This window comes from Sprattus sprattus, assembly GCF_963457725.1.
Source record: "Sprattus sprattus genome assembly, chromosome: 18".
Lineage (NCBI taxonomy): Eukaryota > Metazoa > Chordata > Actinopteri > Clupeiformes > Clupeidae > Sprattus > Sprattus sprattus.
This window is the reverse complement of record NC_137916.1, coordinates 14,378,412-14,395,416: the sequence shown is the minus strand read 5'-3', so window position 1 is coordinate 14,395,416 and position 17,005 is coordinate 14,378,412. Positions and strand designations below refer to the sequence as shown.

At 40.3% G+C, this 17,005-nt stretch overlaps 1 protein-coding gene across 1 annotated transcript; it reads left to right on the top strand.

Moving 5' to 3' along the window:
* Positions 1–15,568: 15,568 nt before the first annotated feature.
* On the top strand, positions 15,569–16,627 carry gper1 (G protein-coupled estrogen receptor 1; the record flags this gene model as incomplete). Its single annotated transcript, XM_080856776.1, has 1 exon — positions 15,569–16,627. One exon carries the CDS (start codon positions 15,569–15,571, stop codon positions 16,625–16,627), a length of 1,059 nt encoding a protein of 352 aa, XP_080712902.1.
* Between the last annotated feature and the right edge of the window lie 378 nt (positions 16,628–17,005).

The window sequence follows — 17,005 nt, the reverse complement described above, 5'->3', positions numbered from 1 at the left end:
AGCACCTCGCCGTGGCCCGACGTGCACCCCCCAAATGTTGTAACTATCCGACTCAGTCAATCCGTTAATACAGTGGTTCTCAACCTTTTTTCAGTGATGTAGCCTACCCCCTGTGAGATATTTTTTCAGCCAAGTAGCCTACTATGGAATCAGATCAATGCCATAAATATTTTGTAATCTGTAGCCTAATATAGATTTTGTATCTGTGAAACCATCTACACTTTCAAAATCTATCTACAGATACGGATTTCAAATACGAAATACACTTTCAAAAGCTATCTTCACTTTCAAAATCTATTTACAGATACGGATTTCAAATACGATATCTACACTTTCCAAAACTATCTACACTTTCCAAAACTATCTTCACTTTCAAAATCTTTCTGCAGATGCGGATTTCAGTTACGAATTACGAATTTACTTTTGGCACTGTTTTTACGTCCTTTCTAAAGAGCCAATCAGCGCTTTTGGCAGATTTTCTAACGCGCCAATCAACACATTGTATCCTGTGTAGGCTACTGACTAGCCAATCAGCGCTAGTTGAATTGGGTGTACGAACTCCGTGGAGGAAGTTAAACAAGCATGCCTTATGTCTGGCCCAAAGGGGCAGTGGTTATGACACTCATGTGGGAATGCGGTGCTTGGTGGAATACTTTTACTGTGCTTGACATGAGCTCTGCATGCAAGCAACGTGTAGTTTTCCTCGGCACAAAACTCGTAACTCTCCGCAGGCTCTGGAGATCGTCAGCCTACAGAGTTATTTTTAATACACCACTAAACTGTCACCATTTAGGTCTTTGTTCACTGCATTCTACCACGTAGAAGCTGACGAACACATAACACTCGTAACTCTCCTCCGGCGAATTCGGAGATCGCCAGACTGTAGAGTACTTTCTAATATCACACTAAACTGTCAACGTTTAGGGCTCTGTCCACTGCCTTCTACCACGTAAGAGCTGATGAACACCTGTACTATTTAGTTAATCTTAGGCTCTGGCGATTCAGAAATCGCTTGGCTGCAGAACGCATTGTAACTTAGAAATTGGTCTCAGCCACATCTTACAAATAGAATCTAATGAAAGTGTGGCGAGAACTCCAGCTTGCTGCCTCATATATCTCTTCCACTGAGACGCTATAAAACTCGCTTCCACAAAAAATACACAATAAAGCGTTTTCAAGGACTTCAGAAACATTGAGACATTGCAAGGTGGTTTTGAAATCAGGCTGGTCATTATCCAGTTGTTGAGGATGCATAGTCACTTAACGGTATACCCCACCACCACTTTGCATGTGTCTGGAGAACAAGACAATAGCAGTCTGTCTGCTAAATGTTCTCATCGTGATAATGGGTCATATGAATACTGTTCATGGTTAACTTAATTAAATGTGAATAGGAGATCGGTCACGAAAATGCTAATGTTAGCTTTCGTTAGCTACCAAAGCAGATCCTAATATCTTCCATACAACGACAAGGATCTTTGAAACAGGTGGAACGAAGTGTGGAGTGAAAACCACTGACTGTGATTGTGCGTTTTACAATGACCTTATTAACAACTCCAAATATAGGACTTCTTACTTACTACTTCTCATTTCTCGGTCTCTGATCCATGACTGCTGCATACACCGTTTCACTCAACTCTCCCAGGCCAGCAGTTGCCAGCAAGCTAGCGCTGATTGGCTAGTCAGTACAGGATATAATGTGTTGAATGGCGCTTTAGAAAATCTGCCAAAAGCGCTGATTGGCTCTTTAGAAAGGACGTAAAAACAGTGCCAAAAGTAAATTTGTAATTCGTAACTGAAATCCGTAATGCGTATTTGAAATCCGTATCCGTAATTCGTAACTGAAATCCGTATCTACAGTCTATAGTTTTTGAAAGTGTCTATATTACAGATACAAAATCTATATTACAGATTACAAAATATTTATGGCATTGATCTGATTCCATAAAGTACCCCCTAACCACCACAAAGCAATTTTGATTGCAAAAAATTGCTAAGCCATCATTGTCTGATATATTAAACTGTCAACACTGAAGATTGAAGATTGAACATTGTTGCATTGAACTGAGTGCGTTTGCAATTACGTTTTAGTAAGAAATTTGTGCTTGTGCTTCACTGAAAATCTTTGTCAGTCTTAGTGGCGGGGAGGCAACTGCTGTGATCAACCTCTTCTCCAGGCACAGTCTGTTTCTCTGCTTTGTTTTGATCACAGTCATTGCAGAGAAGGAGGCCTCACATAAATATGTTGAGGCAAAGGGTAGTAGCTGCGCCAAAGCTTTCTCTCCCAGGTCAGGGTGCTACTGCTACACACACATCCAAAACTGTGTGAGTGTGGATGTGGCAAACTTCATCTGGAGGCCACGGTCAGAAGACACTTCCAGGAGTGTTTCCTGTTTAGTGTCAGGTAGCTTGCTTCCACATTCTTCGGACAAGAGAAATGTTTTTTTTTTTTTTTTTTTACCCAATCCAGCAGTGTAGATTTATCCTCCATGTCAGGAAAGTAGGAAATTGAAAATAAAAACATTTAATCAAATTGGTCAAATGTCCCATGATGACCAACTTGACTGGAGCTCTGTCCACATCTTCACTAGAGAGAAAATCATCCATCTGAGGAAAGGAGGTGAAATCCCCCTCTGCAGAGGCTCTTCTCCACAGCTCTGCTTTCTTCAGGAATCCTCCCACCTTGTCATACAGGTTTAAAATGCTGGTGTCCTTTGCCTGCAGACACATTCAGTTCGTTCAGTTTGCTGAATATATCTGCCAGATAGCACATGTTTGCAAGCCAGTCTGTGTGGCATGGGGAGATCTGTGCTCAATCAGAAAGGTGTGTACTTCAGATTGCAATTCCAACAGCGATAGAAGACTTTCCTCCAGAATACCTCTTTTTAATGATTTTGTTGCCATTTCGTGACATATTCTTCACACAAATGCATGGCAACCCACCTTCTAACTTAAAATTTCAATGCCCTTCCGTTACATTAAATTTCGCAGCAGTGAATATCAAGAAATTACAAACCTGCGAACGCGAGATTTAACCCACATATGGCCCATACAACTCAACGGAACTTTTAAAACATTCTGAAGAGCCGTATAATAACTATTTTTAAAGGATTTTGAATGGAGGCTAATTTTAAAAATATCTTTAAAAAATCTCACGTACCCCTGGTTGAGAACCATTGCGTTAATACATCCCTGTCTACCTTGTGAGTAGTAGTATGCCAACATTAGATAGATAGTTACAATATCAGGGTTTTTATATTGCATTGAGTGTTTTTCTCAGTAACTTAAAGAAATTCTAAGCAAAAAAAAGTCAAACAAACAACTTGTATGTAAAAATACGACCATCTACAGAGTTTGGTCCGCCGCCATCTTTTATTTTTTAAATTGCTTTGCAACACCCACAACCGTCAGAAAACCATAAATGAAAACGAGTCCGTCGAGGCAACTGTGTGACCACAAAGTAACAGAGTTGTAGAAGTATATTTCCGACTTAATTCTTCAAGCCATCGAAATTGAAAGTTTTTTATTTAAGAGGAGAACCTAATCATTTTCAACAATAAGACCAATAAATGGCCTTGGTATAGGAAAAAGTCATTTGTTCTAAAGAGGACGGCCATTGTCACAGGACTGTTAGACCTGTTTCACTGCTTTTGAGAGGTATGCAGTTCTAGTAATCTCTCTCACACCCACTAGGCCTAAAGCCCTAAAGCCTAATTTATGGTTGACTTTAAAGGCAGAGATATCCTTCTGTGACTTGTGTTACTGTCCCATTTCTCAATCGATTTAACAGCCAAACACAAGCAGCCTCACTGTTGGTCAGCTAGAGTAAACATTCTTAGCTATGAAAGGTGAATGACAGTAGCAGTTAAGGCTGAGATATGCTTCTACAACTGCGTTACTGTGTGGCCACACAAAGCGACTTTTACGAAAACCAGCCAATCAAATTGCGACGCTGAAAAAAAAAGTTGGTGGACCAAACTCAGTAGATGGCCGTATTTTAACATAAAATGTGTTTGTTTGACTTTTTTTTTTGTTTCGATTTTTGAAAGGTTACTGAGAAACAGACACTGTGCAATGTAAAAACCTTGTTATTGTTGAAAAATACGTCTGAGGGGATTTGCGAGGTGTCTAATGCTACGTGCGGCATACGTAGGCTAAGTCACATAGTAGCTATAGTCGTAAATTAAGGAAACCTCGTGTCAGTGTTGCATGCATGAAGAGACATTACATTTATAATAAAACATTTAATGAACAGAATTTCTTAAGCAGAAAGAAACAGCTCAATATGAACATGTGTGAAATGTAATGTTTGAGGCTACAGGAGAAAACCTGCCACCCTAGTCATCGCTAAATTACCTGTTTTCACAGTCTGTGCACAGGCATAGGTCAGTACATGGCAGATCATGCTGTTTGCATGTACATTTGCCCTTCTTACACTGTTTTTTTCATAGGTCAGTACAGCCTCTGGAGCTGGTGGCAGGGGCATCCACTCCACTACGTAGCCATCTCCAGACATCTTCCACCACCCATGGTTCACTGGAGGTGGGATATCCGGCATACACTCAAGGCTTCGTCGGTGCACTGCAGCCTGATAGCTTTTTATCAGCCTCTTCTCAATGACTCTCTCACAAAATGTTTTGTAGCCAGTTTCATAGAGGTTGCTCTCTGTCTTCTCTGTTTTTAAATACAGGTACCTGGTGTAATCCCTGAAACAGATGAAGTGGTAATGAGCTTCGCTGGCAACCAAGTCCCTGTCTCGAATATGTAGGAGGAGAGCCTCATCCTTCCTGCCTTCAGCTGCAACAACCAGTTTCCCTGCATGCAGTGTTTGACACTGAGTTAGTTTCTCCTTTAACCTTTTCCTGCTGTTTTTTTCCTGCTTGTATTTTTCTCTTCTGCAGATAATGCGCTGCAAAGGTAGTAGGTGTGGTGCTCGTTTGGATGCACAAAAACTACTATGTGACCTTAGAGCCCGAGTTTTTGATGGACCTTCCTCACCATCCTCTATCTCTGCCTCTACCTCTAGCCCTACACAACAAACAGAAGAACCGATTCAGACTGTCAGCCTACTCGGAACAATAGTGCTTATGAAAACTAAAGTAGTGTTCCTTTTCATTTTAACATTTTATTTCAATTATTTTTACAATTATTTTCATTTTAACATTTATTTTGTTGAAATAAAGCTGCTTTCTCTTTCTTCTTTTGGGCTCTTTTGATCTTAGTGATATTTGTGAAATGGCAGTAGCATTCTCGGTGGTAGCCACTGTTATCTGGTATCAAAGATTCCTCCTGGCCGTTCAAATGTAATCTTTGCACTGCCTCTTCTGCCACAAGACTCACTCTACATTCAAGTTCTCTCCAGAGAAACACAGATTCACAGAATTGTCCCCAACTGACAGCTGTAAAGGGGCTTATTGGGCCATCAACTTCTACTACATGCATGCAGCAGGTCATTGTAGCTGATACAGGTAGGTACCATGTGTCAGAAGACGCTCCTGCCTGGCTTTTTTTTATGACGTGATGTGTAAAACTTGAATGAAATACAATGGCTCAATGTATGAAAAACGTTTATTAGTGTTTGCCAAGAAACAGAATCCTAAACACAATTGATGTAACAGTCAGAAACAAACCATCATAAAATGTTGCTATGTAAAAGCAAAAGTATGTACCCTAAAGAATAGGGTTAGTGATTCCACCTTACAAACACAGCTTTCAAGCTACAAGTGTCCATATTGTATGGAGGATTTTGAGCTGTTTATTTGGGATCTTGCTTCATTGCTCTTCTTGTGACTAACTTTTTGGAGGCAATTCTTTTGTTTGTTTTTTATTTCCATTACATGTATTACTTGTAAAAAAAAAAAAAAAAATGCATATATTGATGGGTAGCTTAAATTGGTCAAACAGGACAGGCTTAAATACAAGCATTATGCTTCAGCTTGTGCCTTTTCAGTCACTTTGAATGTATTATTATTTATGTTGAACTTGTTTGTTGTTACTGTGTGTGACTGAATAAAAACATATATCATATCATAGTTGTTCTATTTATAGTTGAGTAAAGAGTTAATCACCTCGATTTGAAAACTGAATCAAAAACGTCTAAAAATGACCCATATATTCCACAATTCACACTACATGGACAAAGATGTAAACAGTGTTGTTGGACTGCTCATTAACTAGCCCATTGCCGCGGCGAAAATCGTCGCGGCCATCTTGGTAGAGCCCTCAGTGACGTAATTTGCGCCTGAACTACCGGAATAGTGCTTCTTTAGGTACTGTGTTTTGACCATAATTGAGAGAAATAGCCTTCAAATCAAACAGTGAGAAACTGGCAGTCAGTACGTTTTTTATAGTTATTCAACAATAAACAGTAAATTAAAAAAGAAACAGTACAAAAAGACAATGGTAAACAAGCATCAAAACACCTGCTGCTCTATATTGCTATAGCAGAAAAATATACATAGGCTCATCTCAATTTATTTAGTTTATCTCTAATATAAATACCATAGGTTATATATATATATATATATATATATTATGACTCAGTGCAATGATACCGAAGACTAAGGTAAACAAACACTTGCTGCTTTCTGTATTTGTATAGCAGTAAAATATTGCCTATATGAATACCATAATATTTCAATAGTGTCATTGCAATACACATACCAGTCCTGGATGCTGCTTTCTAAAATAAAAGAACAAAGAACTTTAAAACAACTTGAAGAGGTGTACATATTGCACAGTGTAATACACACACACACACACATACACACAAAAAACATTTTCAGCAAAGCGTGACGAATCGTTAGTGATGCACCTACTTTTTGGAGATGCGTTGGGAAATTGAAGACTGATGGTTTAGTTCCATCCCTGAGCATCCGAGAGCAACTTCTCCCAACCATCCAGGAACAGTTTGGTGATGAACAATGCCTTTTCCAGCATGATGGAGCACCTTGCCATAAGGCAAAAGTGATAACTAAGTGGCTCGGGGAACAAAACATTGATATTTTGAGTCCATTGGCCAGGAAACTCCCCAGACCTTAATCCCATTGAGAACTTGTGGTCAATCCACAAACAAAAAAATACTATTTCTGACAAACTCCAAGCATTGATTATGCAAGAATGGGTTGCCATCAGTCAGGATGTGGCCCAGAAGTTAATTGACAGCAAGCCAGTCTGCATCGGGAAAAGCTGTCAGTTTGTCTGGGATGAAGCAGTTTGTCCGGGCTGACATCGGCACAGATGATGTGTTTCTCCTCAAGGAGCACATTCAGGACACACAGTTCGGCATTGACAACCACCACTCTGAACTGTTGTCATTGGTTGTGTCTGCGTTCCACAAAATCAGGCTGCACCACATAGCCAAACTCAAAACACTGAAATTACAGAGTGGTAACAGCAGGAAAACGCTGAGCAAAACTATACTTTTTAAAGGGTTTTAGCTTATATGTACAAATATATATATATATTTATATTAAATTATTATATTATATTTGATATGTGTATTAGAATGAAACTTCTGTATCAGAAGTGTTTGTTTGTGAAATTACCTTTTATTGTCAAATAATGTTACAAATATAATATGAGTCATTATATTATACTATGGTATTTATATATATTTATATTAAATTATTATATTACATTTTATATTACTATATGTGTATTAGAATGACGCTATTGAAATATTATGGTATTCATACTTTGAGGTATAGGCAATATTTTACTGCTATACAAATACAGAAAGCAGCAAGTGTTTGTTTACCTTTGTCTTCTGTATTATTGTACTGAGTCATTATATAGGCTATATATATATATATAACCTATGGTATTTATATTAGAGATAAACTAAATATATTGAGATAGCCTATGTATATTTTTCTGCTACAGCAATATAGAGCAGCAGGTGTTTTGATGCTTGTTTACCATTGTCTTCTTGTACTGTTTCTTTTTTAATTTACTGTTTATTGTTGAAAAAACTTACTGACTGCCAGTTTCTCACTGTTTGATTTGAAGGCTATTTCTCTCAATTATGGTCAAAACACAGTACCTAAAGAAGCACTATTCCGGTAGTTCAGTTATCCACTCAGTATTTTCAAGATGCACGAACTGTGGGTGCAAGACTGTAGATTAAGAAGCGAGAATTCAAAGTAACATGGAGACAAATCTTTTGGGGGATACTTCACGTAGATCATTAACCCTTGAATATAGAAATGACTCCGTGAAATCGGTTGCGAGGTGGAAAAGGTTATCGTGATTTTTGTTTAGAAAAAACCCCAGCTGCTCCCGGCAACTTGCGTTTGTGACAGGCGCAAATGACGTCACTGAGGGCTCTCCCAAGATGGCCGCGACGATTTTCGCCGCGGCAATGGGCTGAAGCAGTCAAGGAGGCGTCTATCTATATGTCTATGTGGTGGACCTTTAGCAGGTGTCATCCTCCCTACTGTGTTTGATCCAGCTGTAATGGCTGAGTTGAAGTCTGCCTCCAAGAATCCGTTGGCCTGCGGCTCTCTGTTGGTGCAATGCTAAAGCAGGAGATCTGACAGACGACCACCAGGAACAGGGACGTGCACAGGAGTGGGCTAAGGTTGCTCAGGCAACTGCCCGTCTGCCCTCCTCGACTGAAGTTGCCCCTCCGAAGGAAATGTATATAAACTCCTCAAAAAAAGTTCGGAAACGTTTTTTATGTCGATTACTCCTACCCTTTAATAATACCAATTAGTATGAAATTGTATATCGTTAGAGAGCCTGATTAGTCACCTTTACAACGAGGTACAACTTGTAAGGATCGTCCATTGGTGGAATGAGCAACACAGCTAACTGTGTGGGTAGCGACCCAATTTTTTTTTGCCAAAATCCCCTGCAATATTCTTCTGTTGGTATTCACTTTTGTTTTGAGTTGCTTGGTGGATTGGATGATTCTCCCACAGTATTAAGGAAAAAACTACACGTATTGACCATTTTAACACTTAATTCATTTTACACTGTCAGGGACCTCAGTAGCGTCTGGAAGATCCATTTGCAGCGACAACAGCTTGGCATCCCTCCTCATGCTGGTCATCAGCCTGGTCACACACTGCTGTGGGATGGCATCCCATTCCTGAACCAGAATTTGTCGCAAGTCAGCCAACATGGTTGCGTTGGTCACTCTGGCACGTACAGCACGCCCAAGCTGATCCCACAAGTATTCAATTGGGTTGAGGTCTGGACTCACGGCAGGCCATTCCATCCTCTCCACTCCTTAATTCTGGAGGTACTCTGTGATGATCCTGCCTCTCTGGGGGGGCGAGCGTTGTCATCCTGGAGGATGGAGTTAGGTCCCAGATTCTGGAGATATGGGATCGCCACTGGCTCCAGAATCTCATTCCGATATCTCACTAAATTCCAACACAAGAATATTGCAGGGGATTTTGGCACATTTTTTTGGCCCGCTACCCACACGGTTAGCTAGAGGTGTAAAGGTGATTAATCAGGCTTTCCAACAATATACAATACAATACCATTTGATTTTATTAAAGGGGAGGAATAATCGACCGAAAAAACGTTTCCAAACCTTTTTTGAGGGGTTTATTTGCGATCAGGGGACGGGGGTGTGGCAGCCACGGTTAGTGAGAGTTTAAAATAATATTGGCAAAATTTGTGATCAGATGACGGGGGCGTGGCAGTGGCGGTGAGTGAGAGTTTAAAATGATATTGATAGTTTTCAGCTGACGTCAGAATGACCAGCTGGTGGGCAAAAAAGACGTTCCACAGCTGTTTAACACGGGAGTTAATACAGGAACCACCCACCTTTCAAGCTCTTTTAATATAAGTTAGTAAAATGCCAGACAGTTGTTGCTCGGTTGGCTGTTTAAATCGGCGAGGAGACAAGCCCGGATTTAGTTTTTATCGCATTTAAAACCCGCCCACATTGCTTCCAGCTGATAAAAATGTCGGCGTTGCTGCCAGCTGATTGTACGTAGACGTCTTCTGGGTCAACTTTTCTCAGACACAGAGTAAAGTAGCCTTACTTTTGGAGCTGGAAATAAAAGCAGTCACCCTGTTCTGGTCGCCTAATTTATCATAATAACGGCCTAAAATGGGAATAGATCAAGTAATAAAGACAAGAAACAAAGCATCAACACGATTCAAATTGTATTACCCAGCTGCTGCTCTACCTAAGTACCTAAGCAAGCAAGTAGGCTAGGCTAGTGTATTTTCTCATTCAACTAGTAATACTACAATGTCAGTAGAAAATATATGGGAAGATCATTTAAGTTGTCATTCGCCAGACCAGGTGTTCGTACTTGTTTAAACCAGGGAATTGTGTCAAATAATAAAGAAAATCGTTGAGTAGGCTAACGGCTGCTAGCTTACAGCAGGTAGCTCGCTAGCTGGTAGCTTGCTATTAAATGGCACTCATCTTGGCTCTGATTATGAAGATGTTTTTAGTTTTCACCTTCCAGACTACATCGTTGTGAACCCAACCACTTCTGAAAATGAAATAACTATCTGTGCTTTTGTAGGCTTTCAGATTTTGAGATGTGTATGGGGACGGATTTTCTATTAGATATATGTAAATATCTATCAATTGGCAACATTTGCGATCAGATGACGGGGCCGTGGCAGCGGCAGTTAGTGTGAGTTTAAAATTATATTGGTAAAATTTGCAATCAGATGACGGGGCGTGGCAGCGGCAGTTAGTGAGAGTTTAAAATTATATTGGTAAAATTTACGATCAGATGACGGGGGCGTGGCAGCGGCAGTAATGTGTTGCCCCTTTTTCCCAGGGCAGAGCAACTGCCCTTCAAAATTCCTGTGCACGTCCCTGACCAGGAACCTCCAGCAGCAATGGGTAAGTTAACATAAAGTTTTGGACGTACATTTTTGCATTATATCGTAATGTTACAACATGATTAAGTCAGGAACTATTATTGCTTTTTTGTGTTCCAGAAATTTCACATGCCCTGCCGCTGCTGCCGAGGTCCTCACTGAGAAGGGCCCATACCCAAGACAGGTTTTTTGTGTTAGACAACACACGTTGGATGCTACCCATGAAAGATGCTATTGACGGCATGCTGCACATGGTCCATCGGTCTGCCTCAGATCCCAACAGCTTGCTGCACCCCTTAACCAGATTGCACACTTCCCGCTATGTGAAGCACGTGGCAAAACGTATTAACACCTTGTTCATTTTTGTCAAACTTCTGGAGACTCAGCAGCTATGGCACTCTTTAACAGAGGGGAGTGAGACTGTTCCTGTGGTCACTATGGGCCTGGCTATTGTCAATCCATCTCCACCTGCCCTGTTCAAGACTCTGACACAAGACTCCATTGAGAAAATTGTGGAAGGCATCTTGGAGAAGCAGCAGCACCAGCCAGAACAGAACAGATGAGAAGACAGACAAAGACCTGTCTTGCCTGTGGACAGCCCAAGTCTATAGGAGACTGATGAAGGAGCTATTGTTGCTTTATTGTGTTCCAGAAATCTTACATGCTCTGCCCCTGCTGCTGTTGTCCTCGCCATGGCGAGAGGGCACATTCACATTTGTTGTACACACGCACATAGTACTGTCTTGTTTACAGTCATTTGGAGCACAGGGATATAGGGATCTGCTCGTTCTGTTAATTTAAACATACAGAGGATATTAATGATAATTAAACACACTTTGACAAAGAAGGGAAGAACTAAAAACTGGCCGCGGCGTGGCGCGCGGTAGACGAGAATTGTTTAGCTAAACGGCCCTAAACCGTTTCCCATTCATTCTCTATGATAGTGCTAAACCACTACGGATGTGATAATATTTTGGCCTCTACGACCTTTTGGCGCTGTTCCGAGTTTTTTTTTTTTAAAGACGCTCTGTCTTTGATAAACTTTTAGTTCAGGTACATTTCTGTGGAGACTGGACAAGTCACCAGCGACTTTCTACATTTATTCTCGCTAGTGTCTGTTCATCAATGGTAAGACACATTGTTTGGGGTGAATGTTAAACTACAGGATACAGTTATATCGCCAGGTATTTCCATAAAAGTTGTCGAACTGTGGAACATCATCCATGAGTATAAAGTAATTTAATCACCAGTCCAGTCACTCCATGCACTCGGATCATAATATATGATTACACACTGTTTGTTTAGGGCCAGAACATAATATGGTCAGAGGTCTGTGGGAACCCCTTTTAATTAGTGGATGATTGGTGAAGATGGTGAAGATTCATTGGAACAAAGTCCTGACCTCCACCCAAATATTGTGGAAAGCCTTCGCAAAAGAGAGGTTATTATAGAAAGCAAAGGGGAGGGGTAAGTCTAATATTCAGGTGTCCACATGCATTTGGCTATGTGGTGTATTGTCTATAAGATATTATTGTTTAACACCCCCAATTCTATCTCGTCCACTCAGTGCATATGTCTCACAGGTATGTTGAAGGAGTGTTGGGGTACTTCTACACCTCTGATGAATAGATCCAGAGAGACACTTTTTGAAAAGGCTTTTCTTGAAAGACAAGGCTCAGGTTGAAGAACTGGTATCTTCAGGAATTGTTAGCATTAATGATGCACATGCAAATATTTACAGTCATGGGATGCTGGCTATCTTAGGGATGTCATAGATGCAGAAACTTGTTGGAGGCCACTGGAATTGACTGATGATTTCAGAAGAAAGCTTAAGGTCCTCAGCTACGACATCAAAGTGTATTTTGCGGTTTGATTTCGATTGTAGTTATGATACCAGCTATAAATAAATAAAGAGTTTTCAGGATTTGTTAAACGTCCATAGTGTTTTTTTTTGCCTTTTCGTATTTCTGGTGCCAAGCACAAAGGTGTGTCGGCCCTCATAGAGTTTATCGGTTTTGGTCAGACATCCAGAGTGTTTCTACCAATTCTTATTCCCTATGAACAAACATCATGTCATCTACAGTACCTTGCGTAAGTATTCACCCCCTTGGATGTTTTACCCTTTTATGGCTCTTATAAATCAGTCATGGTCAATATAAGTTGGCTTTTTGGACAAAAAAATTCACAAAATAGCTCTCTTTAATGTCAAAGTGAAAATATATTTCTACACAGTCATGTAAATTAAATACAAATATGTAATGAAAATAAGTGATTGCATAAGTATTCACCCCCTTTATCACCCCCTTTATATAGACTGACCTAATTCAACAGAGGTCCAGCCAATTGGTGCTAGAAGTCTCACAATTAGTGATATGGGGATCAGTGTGCAGTAAATGCGTCTCAAGTGATTGTAGTATAACGACACCTGTGTCTGGAAGGTCTATTTACTGGTCAGTATTCAGTAATCAGTATTCCTGGCTACTGTTACAACATGAAGACCACAGATCACCCTAAGAAACTCAGAGAAAAGGTTATTGAAAAGTACAGGTCAGGGGAAGGATACAAAAAAATGTCCAAGGCACTTAACATCCCCTGAAATTCTGTTCAATCCATCATCAAGAAATGGAAGGAATATGGCAAATGTGTAAATCTGCCTAGATCAGGCCGTCCTTACAAACTGAGTGACCATGCAAGAAGGAAACTAGTAAGAGAGGCCACCAAGACACCTATGACTACTCTGAAGAAGTTTCAAGCTTCAGCAGCTGGTATGGGAGAGACTCTGCATACCACCACTGTTGCCTTGGTTCTTCACCAATCAAAGCTTCATTGAAGAGAGCCACTGTTGAAAAAATGCTCCACTTTGGTCTCATCAAACCACAGAACCTTCTTCCACTTGACCATGGAGACTTCCACATGCCTTTTGGCGAACTGTAGTCGATCCTTTTTTTCAACAGTGGCTACATCAGGAGTAGATAAATACATTTATATGAATAACCTAGTATACAAATATGATGTGTCAATGTAATCAAAAACTGTGTGTGTGTGTGTGCATGCGTGTGGGTGTGTGTGTGTGTGTGTGTGTGAAAAGGTGCCAGCTGTGCTGGCTGTGCTGTGTAATACACACAATAATTATAATAGTTTTCAAGTTAAATCAGATATATAGTTATACACAATTGACATTAGGGAAACAATCTACCCTTTATAAAATTCCAAATTATTTAAACACTTTAACTGACAAAGGTAAATAAGGTTAACAATCTAGTCTAAGGACACCATTATCGAGGAAGGAGGAGGGACGTCGGGAGCGTAATGGCACCTCCTTTATTTCAGTGTGGATGTAGTTGTGGCAGTGTGGTCTCGGGTAGGACTTAACAGTAGATGATGCAGTGAGCCAAGATATGTCTGAAAATGAGAATAAAAACACTGAAACTGCATGCATGAATCGCAAAATATCACAAAACAAGCTTCTCTCGCCACAGTAAGTTGTTGACTTTCTCCTTTTCCCTTCTGTGTCTCCCTGGAGAAACAAGAGGGATGTCATCAGTGTGCATGAGTGTGATTTTGTGTCATAGATTGCTTGGTTTAAATTGATGAACTAAAAACAGATTCAGTATGATGTTAAGAGCATGATCGGAGTATATTTGACTGATTTGACTTCTGTTTTATATCTGCCCGGTCATGGCATCCTGTCACACGCACTGAAATTGATGTGTCTTAAACAGCTTGAATGACAAGAAATACTTCCTTGATTATTTGGTTGGTATAGACCCTCCACAACATGTTGACAGCTGTAATCCATCCCATATAGTTTTACAGTCAAGTAATTCATTGAAAATAATTTTCATATTCATGGTTGATTATAGAATCCATTTGTGTAAATTAGGTACATACACTTATACTTGTATGTTTGATGCTATACTTATATACTTTACTTGTACTTATAAGTTTTTCTTACTTTTATGTGTCTTGGATCAAATGTCCAAATATGCTGCTTCTGTGCCATTTAATGTATTCATAGAGTTTAGAAACAATGTATTATTTGATCCTCTTTTACACTCACTGTGTTTTATTGCTGTATGGAGTCATGCATTTTAAAGTTTGGATTCTTTGTTCCTTTAATAATAACAAGAATTGTGGAAAACATGATTGTGTTTTCAGGATGTGTAGTCACTGCATCTGCTTAAGTTTTTAGTTTGCATTTTAACATGAATGACCATTACCTACAGTGCATCACTCAGCACAAAAAAGCCAGGAGGAATGGAAATATAATGTAAAAATCAGTATTATTGCAATGACATGGTTTTAAAGATGGCACTATAAACTGTTGTATGGTAGTCAACCAACACAACATTCATTGCAGACAACAAAATTCTGGTCATGCAGTAATTTCTTTGCCTCTTCTCTCAGGCTCAGGTGTCACAGCAATAGCGTCACAGACCTCAGTGTGAATAAATAAGCATGGACATGGACTGGAACAAACAAGAAAGCACTTGAATTGAACAATGTGAAGAGTGCAAAGAGCAGTCTTCGCAAAGGAAAAAAATACAGCTCATGAAGATAGACTCCTGGATCAGATACCAGGGATGACAGAAATAATGGACACCTCTAAAGAAAAAGGATGTTTCAAATCCCTGAGATACAACTTCCTTCGGTCTTCCTGGAACTCTCTCCCAGGACCTGGTGCTGACCCAAATTAAATATGTAGCTGCTACAGAAGATGTGACTAATGATTTAGGGTGTCTAATTCAAGGACTAAGCCAATATGGAGGAGCAGATGATTCAGATATATGTGAATGTGAATGGCACTGATCGGCTTAATGTCTCATATGATTACAACTCAACAAATGTAAGGGAGACCCCAGACACATATCAGTTTTATATCATCAGCCTTTTCCTCTCCTGTCTCTACACCATTTTTCTTTTCCCAATTGGTTTCATTGGTAACATCCTTATCCTGGTGGTGACCCTAAACAGCAGGGACAAGATGACCATTCCAGATCTGTACTTTGTCAACCTGGCTGTGGCAGACCTGATACTAGTAGCAGACTCACTCATTGAGGTTTTCAATCTAAATGAAAAGTACTATGACATTGCCATCCTGTGTACGTTCATGTCCCTCTTCTTGCAGGTCAATATGTACAGTAGCATTTTCTTTCTGACATGGATGAGCTTTGATCGATACGTAGCCCTGGCCAGCTCCATGAGCAGCAGTCCCTTGCGGACAATGCAGTACGCCAAACTCAGCTGCGGCCTCATCTGGATGGCTTCCATCCTGGCCACTTTACTACCCTTTACAATTGTCCAGACACAACACACAGGTGAGGTACATTTCTGCTTTGCCAATGTCTTCGAAATCCAGTGGCTGGAAGTCACCATTGGTTTTGTAGTTCCCTTCTCAGTCATTGGCTTATGCTACTCCTTAATAGTACGCATTCTCATGCAAGCACAAAAGCACCGGGGGCTGTGGCCACGCAGACAGAAGGCGCTCCGCATGATAGTGGTGGTTGTACTGGTCTTCTTTATTTGTTGGCTTCCTGAGAATGTTTTCATCAGCATTCAGCTCCTACAGGGCACAGCAGACCCATCACAACGCAGTGCCACCACCCTGTGGCATGACTACCCATTGACGGGTCACATTGTCAACCTTGCAGCTTTTTCCAACAGCTGTCTGAACCCCATTATCTATAGCTTTCTGGGGGAGACCTTTAGGGTCAAGCTGCGGCTCTTCATTAAAAAGAAGGCCAGTTGGTCTGTGCTTTATCGTTTATGTAATCTGGATTTGCACATCCCTGTAAAGGGCGCTGAAGTCTCTGAAGTGTAGAATTAGGTTTACTGTGACAAAAACTATAATCAGTGTACAAAGAGTTGATCATGTTCTCCAAGGCAGACTCCAATAGTCCCAGATGTGGTCAATGTAACATGGACACAGGGAAGTGCTACAGCATTAACTGACCTAGATAGAGAATAAAGATCCTGTGTGCAGGTGAGCAGTATTTGCTTGACGTGGTAAATTGATAATTAACTGACACATCTTACTTTTCCAATTTTTAATTAGGTGCAATTAATGGGCCAGTCAGGTGGCTATACAGATGCCATAAAAGCTCACAAAAGCTATTTTTATCTAACACAGTTTTACAGTGGATAAAACTTAACAAAAGTCTAGTATCTAGAAGAAAGCCTTTCCACTGGTTTCATATAT